Source organism: Opisthorchis viverrini, assembly GCF_000715545.1.
Source record: "Opisthorchis viverrini unplaced genomic scaffold opera_v5_133, whole genome shotgun sequence".
Lineage (NCBI taxonomy): Eukaryota > Metazoa > Platyhelminthes > Trematoda > Opisthorchiida > Opisthorchiidae > Opisthorchis > Opisthorchis viverrini.
Genome location: NW_008751791.1, coordinates 1,238,908 through 1,260,725, shown reverse-complemented (window position 1 = coordinate 1,260,725; position 21,818 = coordinate 1,238,908). Strand labels below are relative to the sequence as shown.

At 40.1% G+C, this 21,818-nt stretch overlaps 1 protein-coding gene across 1 annotated transcript; it reads left to right on the top strand.

Annotated features, from left to right (window-relative positions):
* Positions 1-1,444: 1,444 nt before the first annotated feature.
* Positions 1,445-17,701, top strand: T265_14050 (hypothetical protein; the record flags this gene model as incomplete). Its single annotated transcript, XM_009171798.1, has 5 exons — positions 1,445-1,546; positions 5,841-6,377; positions 11,494-11,834; positions 14,689-14,904; positions 17,187-17,701. The coding sequence occupies 5 exons, from the start codon at positions 1,460-1,462 to the stop codon at positions 17,344-17,346; spliced, it is 1,341 nt and encodes a 446-aa protein (XP_009170062.1).
* Between the last annotated feature and the right edge of the window lie 4,117 nt (positions 17,702-21,818).

The following is a 21,818-nucleotide window of genomic DNA, read 5'->3' as shown; positions in this document are numbered from 1 at the left end:
CTCGTTGGAAGAATAGGCTTACTGCGGTAGACCCATTATACATTTTGTCAACTACACTTACGCGCACGCCAGTTTAGTATACACGTCCTTCTTTATGATTCACTTCAACTTACAGCGATGGCCGTAGACAGTCTCCATCTCTCAATGGTTCCAGTCAGTGCAAGCAGGCCTATTTGGCTAATGCGGATGTTTTTGTCTGTATGTCAATTGCTAACCTAAAAGTACCCCCACTTGCTAATAGTAAATCTTTTAGAGAACCGCAATTCAGTGATCGAAAATCACCATGGAAATGCTCTGTACTTCTCTAAAATTCCCTAATGACTGGCCCAGTGGGCTCGATGAACCCGAAATATTTTCAGGTTTAATTATCTCACAGTTCACACAATAAATTGTGCGATTGTTTAAAGTTCTAGACTGCCAATATTTCGTGAGCCTAAAGTCGATAAACATAGTTTAGTCAAATACATTTAGAAAAGAGGATTTAAAACCGCAAGTAGCTCGTGGAAGTTGCTTGCTTATGTGCTTGGCAATTCATGAGTGAGATGTGCTACCTACACACCTATCTGTAATTAAACTACATAATTATAGTGGATGGTCACAAAAGTTGTTTTATACTGTGAGGTACGTTTTTCGCTTGCCTAATTTTTCGTAGGGCACTTGAGAGGTTTTGGCAACCGTCACATACCTCATGATAGACCCCTATATGCATGTGAAACTCATACCGTCTATATGGTGCTGCATGTTACGTTGTTGCTCATTGTACAGATGGCATTATTTTTATGAACTGCGTCCTTCTTAGTTGAGCCTGCTACTCCATTCTTGCATTCTATGTCTTGTTTGAGCAAATCAACAACTTAACCATCGTATTCCTAGGAAGTATTTTATTGTTAGTACTGTCTTCAAATAACTTTTAATGCACACTTCCACGTACGGGGTCAATCGTAAAACGGAACTGTGATTATCTGGTTGACACAACACTATCAAACTCAGCTCATTGCCCGAAGTTACCAGCAAAGCTTTTTTGCGATATAACACGAATTTGTTCGACATTTTGAAAACCCTGCTGTGGATACAAAATTCCCGTTAAACTGAGTTGACAACACATCCCATAGTTTCTGTTTACCTTTTTGAACAAAGGCAAAACATCTGTTAAATCGAACTTAAAGTTCAGAAAACAGTATTAGAGAAGTCCATTCTAACCGCTTTCTTCTAATGATCATCACTTTAAAGACCGTTCATACGTTTTTTCTTAAAGAGATATCTTAACACCCTATTGTCTGCAGTTTTTTCTTTCAAGGAATGCTGTCTAAGACGATGAAGAACATGCGGTGTGAACAAAAAAACGGATCAGTATTATTATCAATTTAAACTTCATGATGCAACAATAGTAAACATTTATGGCTATATTCTATTATCGTCAATCATTTCAGCTTCACCATAACCGATATTTTCGGATACTATGGTCAAAAAGGTATCCATTCTGGAAAGTTTCTCTACGGTGGATGGTGGACGCGCAAAAGAGCTTCAACTTGCAGATAAGAAAAAAGTAGGTCCTTCGACTTCTTATCCGCAAGTAGTTTATCTTGTAATCCAAATGCATTGCCTGGATGATAGTTTTCTAAGCAATGGAATATATCTTTGAATGGTCCTAGAACAGCAAAGCAGTAAACAAGCATCCTTTTTGAGTAATCCTAGGGCAATTTACAGAATACATACACACACAGCAAAAGAACCAGACAGATGCATCAGTTTTCTTTTCTGACGTTGCTGTCAAGAACGATGGCGATGATAATCGACAACCAATAGGAAAATTTCCACTGTTTGAGGGTAGGTTGAGCGTTAACCCTGAAAGTACCCGTTTTGTAAGTCATTTATATGCTTGAGATATCATTTCAGCTACGGATTCATCTTTGACGATCTAAGTATTTGCTTTCCTATCAAGTTGCATTATTTTTTATGTAGATGTCACTTATCGCATGGCCTTTAGAACAAAGCGTGTTAAATATCTGCGCCAGATAAAAACGAAATGTCCCCCTGAAAATTCTTATTAACTATGGGTCATACGTTTTATAGTATACTTCTTTTGTTTTTATGAGAAACCCTCAGAACGTTCCACACAATCCGAGTTTCTTTACTGTGTACTATGTTAAGGAACGTAACGTTGTTTCCTCTGATTGTTCAAACGTCTTGAGGTCGGAAGCAGTCACAGCATTCTGAATGAAACATAAACTGGATTTTTGTGTGGGCGGAGTTTACTTGGGATGATGGTTGCCATTCACCATTTATCTGTATTGTCCTTGCCTCTGACACAGAATTTTCCTTGAAGCTCAAGCGTACATAGGTCCGACTATCTAAAGAGAAATTGAAAGCTGTTTTGAAACGTGCACAGCTCGGTAAATCTTAACCCAACCGACTCCAGTTCTCGGACCTAGTCGTCGTTAACGCCAGATTAATGCAACTATACCAAGATTCAATATGACTACTTCAGTAATCAGAGGAAATTATAAAAGTTTCGTAAGTGGCACGTTCAAACCGTGTTTGACTCCAAGTTCGAGGAAGAATGCTCAGAAATACTGGTGGAATCAACAGCAATATAGCCTGGTAGTCCATAACATGAACCCATGGAAACGTGAGATGGATTACTGTTCTAGATGAAATCCAGTGAAACCGTATTACAGATCAGTGACTGTAAAAACTTGATTAACCCTAATTTAGTATTTAGGCCACTGTAAATCCTTTTTGGTGTGAGATCAGCGGACTTGGTCCACTGTCTCCCGTTCTTCGAAAAGTTCCGTTGCCTGTTTATAATTTAGCAAAGTAATCTAATGCAAGGATTCGATCAGTCTGAATGAACAGCGAATTCTCTATCTTAATCATTTGTAGTTCAAACAGGCAACAAGTGAAGACAAACTCACAGTGCGTGTCCGTTCACTGCAGAGATATGAATTCTGATTTTTCTGCTTCAAAGAAATTTTAATTGCCTTTTCATATCATCTGAACATGGTAGCCTACTAACTATCAAATCCCTTTACAAATTATTTAAAATTTATTTATTAGAGACAAACAAACAAGTTTCACGCAAATAATAGGCTAAACTTTATTGAGTTCTCTCACGTTTCTTGATTTTATCAGTCCTCACTCATTTTTTGACCACTCAGATTTGAGCGCACGTCTCTGAAGGAGTCATACGCTACATCTATAAGCGCTTCATTATTTTGCAGGTAAATAGATCTTAAGGCGTCGTGATATGCCCTAGAAGGTTCCAGTAGCACACAACTTCAGTTTGGATTGAGTACACATTTACTTATCGCCCATTGCCAAATAATTATGTTTTGCCATTCTTTCCGCTGAAATACACCAACGTTTTGCCCACGAATTCCGCCACAGAAAAACTCTTTTGTTGTTCCATCTTTTTTAACAATAACAAGGAAATATCTACACTCTGTGCTTGTCACCACGTCTTATTTTTGCACGTGCTTTGGCATATGCCTATAAGTACTTCATTTGGACAGTGAAATATTTCGGAGGAAAACAAGGATCTTGTCGACTATAAATTTACAGTTCAAAAGTCAAAGTACCACATTGCTGACTGGTTCCTTGCACTTGGGGAAAAACATGGACGCAAACTTTCTTGATGCTTTCTCGTTTTATTTTATTAAGGTAATGGGATCCAACATCTCAGAAGATGCAAAACTGCCTACTCAACATATTTGTGTTTTTTTCTTCTTTGCTATGCCTAAGCTTTTGTTTACATGGATTTGTAGCGTTGAGTCTTGATGTTGTTTTACGATCCCCACGAGAGACAACTCTGTGCACACACTGCCTTGTGTTGCACGCTTTGAATCTTGATAAACGAACCTCCTTGGTTTTTTGATAACACCTGGACCTAATATTCCAAATAAAAAACCTGTTCTTTATTCAGTATTCCAGTCGTCTGGTCAATCACACTCCAAATTAATATCATCTTTGCACAGCGGTAAAGAGTTTTTTGTTGGCTTTTTTAAAAGCATCATTTACGAATTTGTGGACAAAAACTTGTTAGGTAGATTCTTTTCCAGTGTTTAGTGGGGCAGAGTTATAAGTGCGTCGTATTCCGTTGGTAACCCGAAAATAGGAAAATTTTGAGTCAAACCATTGTTATTCCCAAAAACGGTTGCTCACTAAGCATTGTCTTTTAGTCTGAAGAGTAGTGACGCTTGAAGGTATTTTGTTTGACCAAAGTCATCGCGCACGTCAGGTGGTGTTTGGAATCACCTATTGAATGGGATAAGCGAAGTAGATATGATAGGGTTTCGCTCAGGAGATTCGCGCTAAGTAGGCTTACGGCAGGTTTGCCTGCATAAAGCCACATCTAATTGGAAATTCGGCAGTTGAAGCTTAACAAAAGCTGAAAATATGTGGGCTGTAGGCGGAGCAGAGGCGACAAGCAAAACTACGGGTGGCTCCAATTAAACAGCTTCATTTAGATGCCTAACTGACAGTCTCTTAAGTATATCTATCAGAAAACGAAGACCACAAAAAAGAGTCAGCTCATAATTATATATGGCCGAGTGACAGTCAGTGCGGTACATTTGCATTGCTGATCATATACACACTGCTTTCAGGGATTAATTAGAACATAACAATCTTCAGCGCCTGTAACAAAACGGTTCTAATTTTCTGGCTAAATTAGATTGATTTCTATGCACTCCTCAGCGTATCGATTGGCTTTTCATGGTAGACTCGAGTGAATCTCTCGTTTATGATTTTCTTTACCTGAATGTGCTGTACAAATGCCCTCTCACGTTTCGGCTGGTACGATATTTGAAATGTTACAGGATTTACTCACAAAGGATACTACTATTGAAACTCAAAGACTGCGCCTCCCTGATGATCCACAATTGAAGCAAAGCAGGTCGCGGGCTGTCGAAGAATTCTCAGAAAACTTGAGTAGTTTCCATTCTGGAAATGTGTTGCAATCTGTCGAATAAAACATAAGGCGACCTTTTTGCAGCACATTCAGTTAAAGAATATCACACAGAAGAGTACCAGTTTAGTCTTGAGTGGAAACTAAATTGATATATAAATGAGTGTACTTTTCAAAATTCGTCCGGCTCGGATTCCAGTATAAAATAAGCCAAACGGAATCTCGCCTACGTGACCAGCTCTCAGAGGGGGAAACTGTCCGTGGGCTAATGAAGAAGGACCTGCTAGATCAGTTTCCTGTTGCGCGTGCAGATGTTTCTCACATAATTAGACACTTTTAGCACTTTTATTGTAAGTGCTTCTATCTGTATTGTTGTTTTCAACGGATGGTGCCTACATGTAGTCCACCTTTTTCTGTGTTGACAGTCAAGCAACGTATCAATGATTCTCACTAAATGGTAGGACCCACCGGAAAACCAAGATTAAAAACACATACTGTTACTCGGTGCCAATTAGGAAGGATGGCAACTAGAGGGTAAACATACAATGAGGTTTCACAAGTTTTATTTTTCAGGAATGACCTTTATCTGTTAGTTCTAGGTTTATTTCTTCTCTGTGCTTGCAGAAACTTCAGCGGTTGTAATCAATATGCCTATGGCACATAGTTCATAGCTGGACTGGTTGATCGATTGATTGATTGATTGACTGGTTTAATGATTGATTGATTGATTGACTGGTTGATTGATTGATTGATTGATCGATCGATCGATCGATTGATCGATTGTTTGTGCAGAAACTTTGCTGACCATGCAAAATTTATTCACTTTCACAGAATCCCCGACGGACTGTTACTCATTCCTCGTCTGCCGTCGATCGATTATCGATTGTGCTTGCAGAAACTTTGCTGACCATGCAAAATTTATTCACTTTCACAGAATCCCCGACGGACTGTTACTCATTCCTCGTCTGCCGAGCAATACCTGGAGAATCTTTGGGGTGCGGATGCGGTTAATTATTTTTTTAACCCAACTTTTACACCAACGGGAAAAACATCATCAGCCGAAGAGAAAGCAACGAGAATCGCTCCCTTCGACCAGTTAACTATCGGTGGTTATCCAAATGGATTGCTACACGGGTCAAGGGTCCCATTCCATCCGGAATTGAAGCCCTGGTTGCTTCACCCGATAGAACCTGAACTTATAAGGAGGCGAAAGTCAGAGTGTGCTCGTCGTCCAAGCTTGGCTCTTCTAACATCAGAACGACGGATGAGCGTTCTCAAACCTGTTGGTGTCTCAGGTTTAATTGACACCTTGAGGCTGCATGCTGGAGTGAATCCTGGTGCCACAAATGTGTGGGAGGTTCTGAGAAGTCGATCCTATAAACTGCTACAAAAGTTGGAGAAAGCTGACGAGAAATCTAATGAAACGTTTGCCGTTTTCACAAGAGAATATGCGCTCTCAGAACGGAAAAAGGTATGTTGTTGACTGATAACCAGTAAATCATTATGGGCAAATGGACTGAACATTCACCTTTTCAAAAGTCCATGTTATTGAGGAACATCCGCTAGGTAGTGAGTAAACAATATTTGCGAGCTTATTTACAGCTGGCGCGGTGATCTGATCAAACGTTTGACACAGGTTTCCAACGTCTTTATAAACGACCCTATATGTTGACTTTTACCTTGAAGAGCATCCTCTGTCAAAAGTGCTCTACCACAAACCCCCCCCCCAATGTGGGAATTTTTCATGGAAATTTGCGCCCAAAGTCAGAGCCTGAATAGGTTATTTGCCAACCCATCTGCACTTGAATTTGTAGGTCATGTACAACTTAATAGCTCTGAACTTTTCCACAACAGGTCCCGGTTTTTAAACGTTTAGTCCGTCGTGTCTCATATAATCGACAATGACAGAAGATGATTTGAAAAGCAACTGACACCTCAAAAATCGAGATGTGACGGCTTCAACCTGGAAGTATATCTAAAAAGCCACATGTCGCATGTCTACCGACTCTCCAAAACGGCTCTCAAGACACAAAAGAAACTTCTGGTGCATAGACTCAAGATTGAGGATAAGCACTTCAAGATATCTACTGGTTCGGAATCCAATTGCCCTCACTAAGGAAGTGCCTGTGGGAAGCTCTTTTACTCACAACACCCTGGATTTTGAGGAGAAATGAATAATTGTATCGATTCCTCGGTCATGAGACATTCAGAATTGGTGTCAGAACGTAGGAGGGTGCTGTTTAGAGCAGGGAAACCTTAATAATAGTACTTAATACTCTATGTAGGTCTAGGGCAATTCAATTTTGGAAGGTCCTTTCACGCTCCCGGTTTAGAGCTTAATATTGTTGACCTTCATATGCGTCACTGTGGAGCCCATATTTTGCTTCTATGCCTTCAAAGCGCAGAATATCACTCCATAGCTGGATAAATAGAGCAACACACCTATCCATAACACCAGTGACATCTTGATTCAAAGGTAGGTGTACTTCCTCGACAGACTTTAATTATGAAGCTGATCTTTCGCTTTTCAGCTCAGGTTACTTTTGGAACTACCATAATGGGTTATTGGCGAAACACGTGGACTCTAGAGTTATAATGCGTTTGGCTCTGCTTTGTGGCTATAAAACATGATCGTCTTGTTTTGAGCACAGTAGGAAACTGTTTACCATCAATCAACAGTACGTCCAACGCATTGCCAGTCTATTGCAAAACACCTAGTTAGAGGTAGTGAAACACAGCATATAGATTCTACTTAGTCAACTGCACGATAAAACACGACTGAAAACGCTTGGCTTGTTCGTATTCCTTGTATGTCATGGCCTGTCCATTGAAACCTTCCCTAATTTGTTGGCGTGATACGGCCAATTCCCATGACTAACGGTGCTGTTTTATCCGTTTTATTCTCTTTGAGTTTGGTTGCCATGGCGACATTATGTTCCTTCTGACACTTCCTCAGCCTGGTTGACCAGCTTCCACGCACTGTCTTAACCAGAACCGACGTACGATCCAGCTTAGGCTCTGGTTACACAACTGGATTGAGCCGCATTTGATCGGACTTATTTGAAGCTAAGTCATCACGTACGTATGAATGCATACACTCATCTGCCCGGCACTGAGATTGTAAGAACGATAAATTAACTATCCATATGGTTAACAGAATACCGCCAAGTCTCCTATTACCACCTCAGTGGTGAACTGGTGGGCTGCATCTAACAGTGTTTGAATGATACTCTACTGGAGAATATGCAGTATTATATTGGAACTTATAGGACCTGACGGATAATACCGTCACTTTAGTGGTAAACAATCCACAAGTGCCGGTATTCATTGCGGGACCATTCGTTGTGGTTGGCCGATGGCTTCCAAATGGCTTCTGCAAGTTCGCTGCTGATCTACTGCCCTCCGGTCCACATCGGTGTCTAACACTTGCATACAGCCCCAAAATCAAATTCGCGCAGACCATCTGCGACACTGAAATCATGCGCAAGCGTCTAATGGTCTCATCATCGTTGACGGGCGAATTCAGTTGTGGTCTCAAAGTTGATACCGTAATTATTTGTTGGCCATTCCGCTAATACTACCAACTATCCTATGCCCAGTCGCTCGTTCACCCACAACTAGCCTCTGTTACTGTTTGACTGAATTGTTCTGGTTGAAAACATTTGTGCAAAATCTGTTTGAATAGGTAGAGTTTTTATATTTCTCCGCTTAAAAGAATAAAGAAAATTTCCCTTTTATGGAAAGATATGAATTTGTTCCATTTTTTGTGTATATATTTTGGTAAGCCTTGAACACAGTTTACATTCTCGTTGGTGGTGCAACATGCATAGCATTCACTTGCTCAAACCGATGTTTGATGATGTTCTGAGGAAACTTTCCAACGCACTGAAGGTTGAGACTTAAATTTTTGGGCCACAGTCAAGTTTAGTAACTTGCTCAGTGGTCCTAAAAATCTCCACTTTGCAAACAATTCCGGATAAAATGGAACGCAAAGTTTAGACTAGTTCGACTTTTGCACCAAAGCAGCTTGTAAGCAAAACAGGATTAAATTTGAAGGGGCAAACAATATCAAATTACAACCTTAGTTGTCAAGTTTGCCGGCAAATTATGCATGGATGCCCATGCAAGAGAGAATTTCGTAGGACTCGAGGGCCATGTCGTTCAGTCACAATGGATCCAATTGCTAACGGTAATTCTGCTCCGGCAAGGCTGATAAAGACTTGATCAGCAATTTTTGGGACTACAGTCAAATTGCTTGACTCCTCTCATATGGCATCACCTTGGCCCCACAACACTACCCTCCACTCTCCTTCTACTGCTCCCGGTGCGGAGTTTTAAATTGCACCTTTTTAATATGCTTGTGAAAATAACGGTGTGGATAGGTTTGGAAACACACGCACTCATTTGCACGCCAGTTTGGTTTTGACAGGAGAATCAATTGAATCCGGTTAAATCTCCCTCTTAGTTTGTCTTCGCGCTGCGTTTAGACAGTATATTGCAATATCTTAAATATCGTAACAATTGAAATATGGGGTGGCCTGATGAAGCACGTTCAGTTGGAATGGACTGTCATGAAATGGAGATTCATCTTAATTCAGCTGAGTCTCATATCTAGACCAGTTTCACGTGAAGATGGCCGTTCTTGTCGGTTTCTGTTCAGTTTGGGTTGGATAAGGAAATAGGGTTTAGAAAAGTCGTAATAGGGTGCCTACCTGTGCAGGCCCAGTAAAGACGAGGTTAGTCGTGGGCTGTTGAAAAGTTTTCAGCAAACATGAACGTAGTGTGTTACAATTAGACAGTTTGGATAGGTATTTTAATCTGTTGGAACACTTCTGTCGTCCCCATTGGCTTCAGCGCCTGAAGAAAAGTGTACCGGCAGAACCTTTCTCACTGATATACAGCAGCAATTGTAAAGTGACACTTTCGATCATGTGGGTGTGCAGTCGGTTGGTACAGACGACAATTTGGCTTAATTTCCACCCGCAAAAATACTCTTGTACATAGTGTCACAAAAAGGATATTCTGAAGTTTTACGAAGTTGGAAAGTCGCTTCCAGCATAGTAAACCAATAGTATCAGTTTAAAATATCGATACTTTAGATGTCTCGCCCTTGTGAAACAAGAATACATAACAATGCTTACTTGCTTTTGCGGAGGTGGCCTTTATTGGGAATGCTATCTATCCCGTTGAAAGATTTATTTTGAATGCTCAAAATGTCCCCCCTAGGCGGATGTTCCTTATACAACGAACTGACATGAGATGCTTGTGTCACAGCACACCTTGAAACGGATATTTGACAGTGTGTACTCGGTACAGCATAATGGTAAATATCAGTGCTGAAGTGAGCTCTTATTGTTCATCATTCGGCATTTCTCATAAGCTCATAATAAAATTTCCATGAGAATCTTCTTCCTATGTGCCAAAGAACACTTACGCTGATACCTAACTTGCAGACTGCCCGAAGTAATTAAAACGTACTAGGGGGTGTAAGTGACAGTCATTTGCTTGTTGTCATTAGGATGCCTTACTAAAGGTGGTCCAGTTTGCCTTTCAGTGTTCATCTTACCATTGATCGTGTCGTCCTGTTCTACCGGGATACTTCAATCCTGCAAATGCCACTCCCTTCGAATGCGGTTTCGAGGTTCATGCCCGTAGACGTGTAATTGGCAGTTACCACGTGCAAGTGTATTGTGAGGTTCCCAGATAAATTGTGGTTCCTTGAAGCGCAGATTAGTTTACTCTGCCGTTAAGGCTTCATGCGTTAGCATGCACTTTTAGAAACTAACCTGTTTTTTATAATTTTCTTTGCTGAATGCCACAGGTTGGATTGCTTATTCAGATGACAATGTTTCAATCACATATTTAAGGTATGTCATCCGGATAGAGCCGATAAATAATTAACAAGGTGTGAATTCTATGTAAAGAAATTCTGGCTTTTTCGGAAGCAAATTACATCTTTACACATCCACGAGTTCCAAGCAGGCTCTGTCACACATTTTGGAGCTACAATACAAATATAATTTGCTTGTACGTTTTGATGTAGTCCTCCAGGTAAAGGAAATCTTATACTTCATACTTTCTCGTCTTAGATCATTCAGAAGAGATTATTATTGTCTATTCTGCATATGGTCTATAAAGCCTTATATCGTTAGTGGCCGAGTAGTGCAAACAGTTTGCCAAACGTCCTTCATTCCTTCATTAATTTGAGTGATAACTCCATTTACAAACACCATGATGTCTCTTTATCTAATGGTGACCAAGCATATGACAATGAAATGCACAGTTGCCTGAATTCTGAATAAATATAGGAAATCATCTAAGCTCTGCCCGCTTGCTTCCGTTACCACTTACCGATTAGATTTTAGATCTGGATGAGGGGTTACGTTTTTGGTCACCAGATATTTTGTGCTTACATGTCCCCACGATTAAGACTCCTCATTGACCTTGAAGTTGACGTCGTATTTTCTGCTTACGTGTTCTGTTGCCTCGAATCGATGACAAAAATCTAGAACTGACAGCCTAGGTGATATGTTAACGTTCCACTGACAGAAATGTAAAAGTAATTCCCCTTGTTTCTGGTTATTCAGCCTCCACTGTGCGACTTTATCCGAACGAACACGTCTGGTCATCTGGCACAAACAATGAGGCATTTGAAAGCACATGGGGCGGAAAAACAGTTTCGTAAAACAAAAGCCATGGTGGCATGGACTGAACGCAACCAGGAGCACCTCAAAATGGTACTACAACAGCACGATATCAGAGACAAGCTGGAGAGATGCAAATTAGAGAACAGAATGGAGCGCCACGACAGTGACGCAAAAAAACGCGAGTCCAAAACAGGGGTAGTCACTCCAGCGGAAGGGCCTACAGTTTTTCAACAAACTGGAGGTCCAGGAATCCAACTTGCCTCTAAACCTACGGTGGATGAGTATGTTGTGTACTTTATTCTGTAAATTAAGTTTGTACTGATTGGTAACTGAATGAATGTTACTGTATGTTTAGTTCCTATGCCAACTAGCGTGTCCTCACTCACCTAAACCACTGGATAGTTTCAATTTATATCAGGATTACCTTTTTGTTCTCAGTATGCTGTGCTTGGAACGTGCATTTCAGATACAGTACGAATTTTACACGTCACTTCTACTTTTATAGGCTCTATGGTTTACATCATGGCTGTCATGTTATACAGTGGATAAACAACTACTGCGTGTGATTACTACCTGAATGAGGCAAGAACAAGAATAAAATGGCTCTGGTTGTGATTGATGAGGGATGTAAATTCATTATACACAGATCCCGAACACTAGAGAAAAAGATACCGTTCACTCTCTTATACCTAGTATTTCCGATCAAGCTAGTGGATTTTATGTGAGATTAATTACTCTGTGCTTCTCGCTTACCAAAAACATGTCGGCATATACGTCAACGCGTACGCCATCAAATGAACGAATTGTCACAATGAACAGAAACAAGGAAAAAGCCGCAAGGACTTGGCATTTACGTTTACCAAAGGCAGTGAAGTTTCGTTTCTGAAAAAGCCAACGTCCTGTTACACGTTTGTGGCCATCCATCAAGTGTCAGCTGTGAAAAGAAACTGCATTCAGTCGGGCGCACCTATGGATTTCTTTGAAAAAGGAAAACAACGGAGGATCTTACTGAGTCTGACTGAGTTCTTCGAACTGATTGAGGGTTTAAACACGTCATATTGATCCCCTCATTGTTATCATCATCGAAACCACTACACCATTGCTCATCATTGTTTAGCGGCAGCGATAAAGCAACTTCTTCACAAAATATGTCATCATCGATATTGGTAGATTTTTTCCGAAGTCGTTCGCAAGTCAGTGTAATGAAAAGCCGTGAAATATGAAATTCGATTAACCTTGGGAACATCGTACAATTAGCAAGCCCGATACGTATGTCGTTCCTCAAGCTCGGTTTAAATTCCGGTGGAGGGCTCAGGGTATATCCCATTCTACTGTTTTATTTTTCCAAAACTTTTTACGCATAGTTCTCTTCAGTTCATCGACCCCGGAAATTACCGTGCGGAATTTCTTTGAATGAATGCTATCAGTGTGAAGATTTTGTCGTGTAAATGATGCCAGTCTGTGCTGAAAAGCCGAGAAGCACAGTGCGTCATTATGTGTAAGAGACAACTAAAGATAAATCGAAAATACCTATATGCTCTGCAGAACAATCCACATCAGCAGCATGTCAACTGGGATGGGACAGTGGTGAGCTCTTCTCAACGCACAGTCAATCCTGTTGTTTTTATAAACGGATTACTACTTCATCCACTTGGCTTGAATCTCTTCTGTAAAAAGTAAACTTTCCCGTCAAAACCGCCATATAGGAATAAAATCGATAACATTTATCATTGGTATTATTGCTAATGAAAAACCTTTGTGGGTTTTACGTGAACAAACCCAGGTTGATGGTCAGTTGAGATCGTAAGTTTCATTCTATATAGTACCGCATCGAACTGGCCTACTGACGCACATATATCTATAAATCGTTGTGCCACAAATGATGCAGGCTTATGTGGTGACTTAGGACGGAGGCAAAACCTGTATAAACTCTAAATCCTGATTGTGTAATATATGGACCTGGAAGCACCATCCACAATATAAAACATATACAGTATATACATCTGCAGTATATAGTATACACAGTATATATTTATATATATGAAAACAGCTCTATACCGTTAAATTCAACAACGTAGCGGGCGAAACGGTTTCACAGTTGAAGCGAAGAAGAAAGCAAAACGCTTCAGCAATTAAAACAAAAAGAATGAGGAACTATGCCAAGACTATATTCTGAGGAAAGGCAATAGAACCGGTTGTGCATGCTGCATTGCTGTCATTCTTGCTTATCCCTCTTAAATACTGTCAGACTTTGTTCCGTGAATACACTTCATATAAGTGGACCACTGTTTTTGACTTTTAGTCTAGTAAATATGGACACTGTTGACTACGATGCCTATAATATATTGTCCTGTTCGTATACGTAGTAAGAGGCGAGATGGCTCAAGTGTTTAGAGTGCAAATTTACTGACTGATTTGAACCCGACATCTGCGTCTCGACTTTCCCTATCTATGCTTGAGCACCCTGACAGTATCTCATCCCTCGTGCTCCATTCAGGTGGCATTGCAGCTAGGCGGATGCTACAGCTGAATGATACGCAATGAATATCCAGTAAGCCGACAGCGTTTGTAAGAAGCCTGGGTAATGCTCACACTCGAAGAGTAAGGCTTATCGCATTTGAAAAAGAACTGGGCCTTTTGGGCCGGTTTCACTGTGATGCGGACAATAGAATCAATGATTAAGCAAACTTTTGCCACAATCACAATTTCATACTAGAAAAGTGCCTTTTCTACTAACGACAAACTTGAACTGAGACAGAACTATTGGATTTTTTCTTCAGTCGGTTATTTACAGAAGGTACTACAAACGCAGCAAGGATTTTAACGTCACCAATGAAGCCCACTAATAATAAGCGCCATTCAGTGCTACAATCACCACGTCTGGAAAAGGTGTTATTTAGCTGAGACCAAGAAACGCAGGTTACCTTTAATCATATTTAGAATTCAATGTACAGGAATTTGTCCAATCAATATGCCAGACCACGTAGGCACTGCGTTACAAGCAACGTGGGTCGTTATTTTCATACTTGCCTTTGAAAAAAGTGAATTCGGTTATTACATAAATTTATGGTGTGACTCAGCTTATGTTGCTTATAATTTCAATACTGTAAATCATCAATTATTCCCAAATTGCAGCTTTCTTCCTGAAAACTGGAGTGACACATCGATACAGAAAACAAATCGCATGATAGACAATCGTCTGGTGTCAAAGCTCAACTCTGTCAGAACCGGGGCCAAGACAGAAGAGAAATGCATGTGCGTTGAAAAATTTTCCCAGAAGCTACAATATTTGAAATGCCACAAGACTCTATCAGGAGGAAAAAACATCTTCACAAAAGGGGAAGAAGTATCGTAAGTCCACCTAATTTGGAACAGTTGACTACAGTATTTCAAGTCATATGAATTAAATAAGCCTGCGAGGGCAGAACTGGTGTCCCACAGATCTCTCAAATTATAGGACTTGTTTTACAGAGGCAGTATGAGTTTTATACCTACGGTTACAGAAAGGAAATCCTGCCTTGTGTATGAAACACACTGGTAGTACCCTTATTTATTCTGACTAGTATTAATGGTATTGCGGCTGAGAACTTAACCATATGGATTTACCTTAGCATTAACCAAAGACCACTTTTCTGTACAGAATTAACCCCTCAGTCTTTCACTTTTAGCTCTATAACGGCACTCCTTTACACGACGTCTTCGACTTTTTTCTTAAATGTCTTGATCAGTTTACTGTGCCTCAATTAGTAGTTGTGTGCACGAGAGGCGAATTCTGTATAATGCAGAAAATGATTAAATTCCTCCCTTGTTTTCCAGTCCAAGTACCCTTCTGTGAACACGGTGATGCAGTTTAAAGCACACAACGAGTTATTATTTGCGATAAAGTTCTTCTAGTGATTAGTAAAGAACCGACAGCAACCTTTCCCCTCTCACAGGACTGGGTCGCACAATTTGTGGTGCTTTGATCACTGTCCTTCCTTGATGCTGCTTTGTTACCTCTACACATTTTAGACAAGTGCTGTCAGGCAGAACAGCCCCAGATGCTTTTCAAAACCTAAAAAATAATAACTCCATATTCTTGCTCCGTATTTTAGGTAGCCCCTTTATAACTTGGTAGTATTGTTAAGTTGCCGTGTATAGGGACTCTACTTGTGATCACACGATGAATTCACTGCACAAGTGCAACCTTGGCTCCAAAATACCACATGCCATTTAATCCACTACAGTGTAAAACATACAAAGCTTTTCGCATTATTTGGCGAGCCACTTACCTAAACTGATACTAAAGGTTCAAAGTATTCCTGGGGCATTTCAAATGCCTTATGAAAACTAGGTTGTCCATCTTTTGGACAAATGATTTTGAACGTCACCCTTGCTGATTTCAACGGAGTTCCCAAAAATGCACGCCTCTTAAGACAGACAAAAACGTAACCACCAGTTAATTAACTTAAAATTCCAACAACTCAGTACCTGATTTGGTCTGTTCATCAGCCGTCAAGTCCGATGTTTGCTATACTTTACATAACCGTTTGTGCCCGATAAAACCTATTTGGATCATGTAAGATAGCCGCAATCTAGTTTCAAACAAATTAGGTTAGATTCTTTGTTTACGATTTGCTGCAGCGGAGCACTTGGCGCTCTGTCCCATTTAGTACTCATGATCAACCTTCAAGGGCAGGCGCTTTGTCGTCATCTAAACTAATTCGATGTATCGCTGATTTATAGCTGCAGAGTCAAAATAAAATCAGTATGGGGAAGCACCTAGTCAAGTGAACGCAATGATATTAGCTACTCCAGACTAGATGTTTTTGAAAGTTCTAAGAACGTTTATTGAAATAACATGGTAGCAAAAACTACTGTTTTCTATATGTGGTTCACAGCGAATTTGCAACATAACACATATAAGGATAGTAAATAGGAGGGACTAGTTGAAAACCCAGAAAACGTAGTCTCACCGTTTGACGGTAGTTTGCTTAACATCCATCAACAAATGTTAAAGCGGGTGATATCGGACGCTTGTTCTAGTCGTTTTCATCCGCTTTGGTGTGGAAAACTAGTTTGTATTGCAATATTCCACATGAAAGGTTTATGAACGTGTGACTAGTATATCCGGCATCTTCATGAAGTAAACTTATAAAAGCTTGGGTAAACATAATATAAAGAAAACTACTTGACAACCAATAATTTCATGGTACTTTAGCAATTTTATACTTTGTCTTGATGAAAAACTTTCATACAAAGGTCTTGAGCAAGACCTTTTGAGGGTTTGGATGATTGCTGAGCTGTTTTACAAAACAAGAGGTTTTCAATGTACTATTAATCTTAGATGTTTCAGAGTACTGAGCCAACCATTTCCACACATTTCCACCCGTAAAAATGGGCCACAAGTCTCATTACTTCCTGACATTCCTATCTTCCAGTTGGTGCTCATCTTTTTTAACTTCAATGAAATAAAATGGTTGGTGCTTTTGAATTCTTTCTCATAACTACGTGAAAACCTCCGACTTGGACTTATACCCTCATTTGTATGTAGTTTTTCGGGTAAATTTGTTTGGCACTATTTATGCACTATTTATACACCGCAGAATTATCAGTTGAAGTTTCCTTATTCAAACATCTGATGTAAATCCTAGAATGTCGTCCGCTTCTGACGTTTTGGCGAGGACGCAGTCAAAGAAAATTCAAACCCTGGGCGCATTCCCTGATGATACCACGGTGGAACCGTTATGTTGGTCACAGCTTATTGAACAACAAACACAAGCGAAGCAACAAGACGAATGCGAGAAAAGTTGACGGATAAAAAATTTTGTTATACATATTTTTCAATTTTGGGCTCATTCGATGTTTGAAACGCACTTCTAGAGTCTCACAATTTGTGTAAAAGGACGCGTACTTTCATCTTTGATTAGTTACGCTTTAAACTCTCTTTCAAAGCTATGCCAAGTCAAGATTACATCCTCTTTGGACAGACATTGCTCGTAAATCTATGTTCCCTTTTGTAGCGACTTTATATTCATTTACCATTAAGCTGTTCACGCATGCGCAAGAGTTTTGATTCTTCTACAAGGTCAACTCTCCGACCTTTTTAACTGTAAATTCTCGTCTTACTAGAGTTTATTCCAACTAATTTTGTTTCATTCACTCACGTCAGTCATGGTTGTCTTATATAACTTGTGATTATTGTGCTGTTGGGCTTATGTTTGCTTGATTCACGCAAATTTCGTGTATCTGTAGGGCTTAGGTAAAAAAAATTATACAAAGCCAACGAACACTTACCTTAATCTAGGTAGAATGCCAGAAATCCTACAAAGAATCCCTTACAGTTATGTCTGAATGAGATGACGTTTCTTTGATAAGCATCAAAGACTCGTGAGTGAACTTTATGAAGAACGTTCTTACTGATCTCGCAAAAAATTCCAACGAATATTCAGCAACCTAATTCAGTAGGTTTGTGAAGGTCTTAAAAGAGAGTTATAAGTGTGCCAAAACCTGTGTAAGGAATCTTCCCGCGCAGCAAGTTTCGAAATGCCACACAGCTGAAGTGCTCACGGCTACTAATTTTTTATCAACATCAAAAGACCATTGATAAACGAAGTCTAATGCGGTGGTGAGGTAAGCAAACCCAATGGTAATGATGGCAATTTTCAGATGTAGAATCAGTCGCAAACGCGTGGAAACACAAAAGTGAATAGCATCAATGATGGATAGGGTAGCTGCACAGTCCCAAAATAAAGACAAAAGCAAGCGGATATCAACAAGGGACTTTACCCGGTCAACGAATTTATATGCGGAAGTTTGCGATGACAAAGCTAAATGAAAGACGGATGATCAACACCATTCCTTCCGACGGCGCAGTGGCAAACCCACACATCCATGGTACTCAGTTCAAACACAGTTTTAGATCTTGTGTAAATACTGGAAAACTTCTGAGCAGATATTATAAGTCGCATTTGAAAGCTATCAAATTCTGTATGTGGACGCTGCTACTCATTATAGTCTCATCGACACACCCAACACTGTGCGATTTACACAGATTGGCGTTATCAGTAAAGTTTAGATTGTTTTTTAGTGTTTTTCAAATTTCTTAGTATGGACCGCATTTATCGGTCTTCTGGAATGGCAGTTCTGCAGTGCATACTAGGTTCTTGATTTTATTTAAGTCAAATGAATACAAGACATTATTTTCACAGCCTTTGGCTGGAGCGCTTTCAACGTTCACAGTTCAGTGAAACTAAAATGGGTGAATCAAAGTAAACTAATGGACAAGAGTGTAAGAAATATTTGACATATTGGAAAACGCGCTTTGCTCTTAGACAATGGCAGCGACCATTCGTGCAAAGAAAGATATGACCACAGTAAATAGTTGTTCTTAGGAGAACTGGTGACAATCCTGTCAGAGAATTAAATTTTGCAGGGTTGCAGGGGGCGGAATGCATCCAATAAAGTCTGACAAAAACTAGTCAAGGCTGAAAAACGTTTTAAAATACTGGATGTGTTAAAGAACATGAGGATTTTAGTTTCCATCTGAACCACCGTTTAAGGAGCCGGACAGTCAGCACTGGATCCTTGTGTTTTATTTAAAACATTAAGTAAACGTGGAAACACTGCAAACAGGCCCGCACTTTCAGGCTAAAAAATGAAATAATACGAAGATAGCAAACTTTTTAACCAAAAAGAATAAAAGGAATGCAGCCTGCTTTACTAAGGATTGGGTAAATATCCTTGGACTACAGGAACGCTGCAGAAAAAATAATGGGGTTTATGCCTAGTTTTATTCTCTACATATCTTCATTCAGTGGCCGAAATAGAACGTCACAATAAAAAATGAAGAAGTCCTTGAGAAACTTTGAAAAATCAAGGTCGGCACATCTGAAAAATAGTCCATGTTGTTAGCAATGCTAGAAATCCAACATGTGTGCAGAAATTGACGATGATATCAGCATGCTTAAAAATAAGGATGGTTGCAAAGAACTAAATATGAAATACATGAGGAAAACAAGAAATATCCCTAAGAAAAACTGAAAATTGGTTTGAGGCAGACAATATCTGTGTCTCACGTGGCATATATCATTAATACTCTCTGCAAAACAGCCATGCTTGTAAGAAAACTCTTGCAACCAAGTTCACTACAAAAATATTTAGTATGTAACTACTGCGGAGGCATTAGAAGGTACTTTAGTTCCAATTTAAAAGAGCATCTGCTAAAACAGCAAGTCCCAGTACAGTTATGTGTGGTCGAAATCCCTTCTCCACATGATGCACAACCTTAATAGACGGACCAGGTCAACTGAATTGGATCTGACTTTATCGAACTCAGCTAGTGTGCGTCCGTTTCGAGTGCACAATCTGTGCAAAACGCTTAGCACCACCGAGGGGAGTATTTACACTGAGGAGGCATCAGAGCTTCTTCGCCAGCCTCCTCGTGGTGAAAAATTGCAACATTCTGCAGTTCCGGGCGCTCACATAATTTGTTTGTATGTTACAGCATTACCGGTGAGAAGCTTTGCTTTCGACATCTCCCGTGTGTCTGAAAGAGCAGGCTTTGACGTACCACGGAGTGCCTTATGTTTGCTATATTTATGTGTAAGAATTAAGACTCAAAATGTCTTTCTCCTTAAGTTATCGTCAACGCCACCTTAATTCGTTCATACTGCACGTAAAAGCTGGTGAACTGTAATCCTTTACAGAAAAGTACATCGACTGGTCACAGCAACCGGCTGTTTTCCTCGCCTAATAAGTAAATACCTTCACGATCCCCCCGTTAGGACCTCTGTGGGTAAGATATGTAAGCAACTAGGAGACAAGCCTCAAGTATGGACTAATTGCCTGCCCATGGTACTATACGGGGTTGTGCATTACGGCGCTGTCCCGAAAGCCATTCACCACTGCAGTTCCTGGAAATACATTCCTTTGCTCCAGTTCTCCGCAAGGAAAAATCTCACTTACATTGCTTTTCAACAGTTTCCTTTCGGAACTATCCACAGCCGCTTACATATATCTTAACAGATAGCCCAAAGGCACAAACTGCCTTTGTTGGGTTTAGTCATTATGTTAGACGAACTAAGATTAATTTTTCCGTCCCTTCCCAAAAAACGCACCGTTCCGGAAAATTCTCGCCAGTGCAGCAAGTAACACCCCTCATTTTTTGCAAAATGAAATTGAATTCTCGAAATTTATGATATTTTCAATGGTAACACTTTATGGTAAAGAACGGCTATGTCTCATGGTTTCTTCTGCATATTACCTTAAGTGTCACCAATCACTGTTGCTTGTGAAAAGAGTGTCTAATGTAATAAAGTATCGCAGATTGCTATAAAAACGCGAATCGTTTAAAATGGACAAGGATTTCTGGCAGTATTGCATCTAAAATAATTCCCATATCTTTTTGAAGATACTTTGTCCTTGTAAACGAAAAACTATGTGGAAGCGCCACTCCTGTAGACAATTTTTTCTATTTTTATCTGCTGGACGAATACTGACTTGTGTGTTCTTGGGCCTCAATAATTGTTATTACGAATTATCATCACGGTGGACAAACTGTTTATTTTCGGATAAATTGTGCGAGGTTTGAGGAGCCTAACCCTTGCAAATATTGATGACCTACGCAGGTAAGTCACAGTTGGTGGTGAACTGCAACAAAGTTCTCCATTGTAACTGGTGAAGTATGTCAGGACGGTCATGTCATTGATAATAGCGGACAGCTGAAGGAATCTAGCTGACGCATACGACTCACATGCGCCTCGGGGGTCCATGACATTTAGCCAACTAGCCACATAAAATCCACGTCAATTGCAGCGGATGGCTAAGCAAACCCAGATAATGCACAAAACTAACATGTGGCTAAGTAGCCCACAATTTCTAATCAACTAGCTACATAGAATCCACGTCTACCACAGCGGACGGTTGAGCAAACTTAGGTTGCGCATACGACTAACACGCTGCCAATAGTTTTGCGTACTGTCTCTATGAAAATGGTGGGAAATTTTGTGGAAAAGCTGATTTTTTCGCATGTTTTCTTAAGTATTAAATTTGGAAATAACCAAAAAACGGCTTGGACAATAATCACGCCCATTACGTAGGAGAAAACTCAAATTGGAGGGGCCACTCGCGAAATGGATATGAAAAGTTCTTCTATGTTTGCGGCAAGCGTCCCGCCAGAGACGATAAATTCGTTAAGGCCAGTAAGATTTTTTGTTTTTCATGATGGTCATCATATGTTATGTTTGGATTTAGGCAGCGTTTGATCTCCACCGATATGCCGGGAT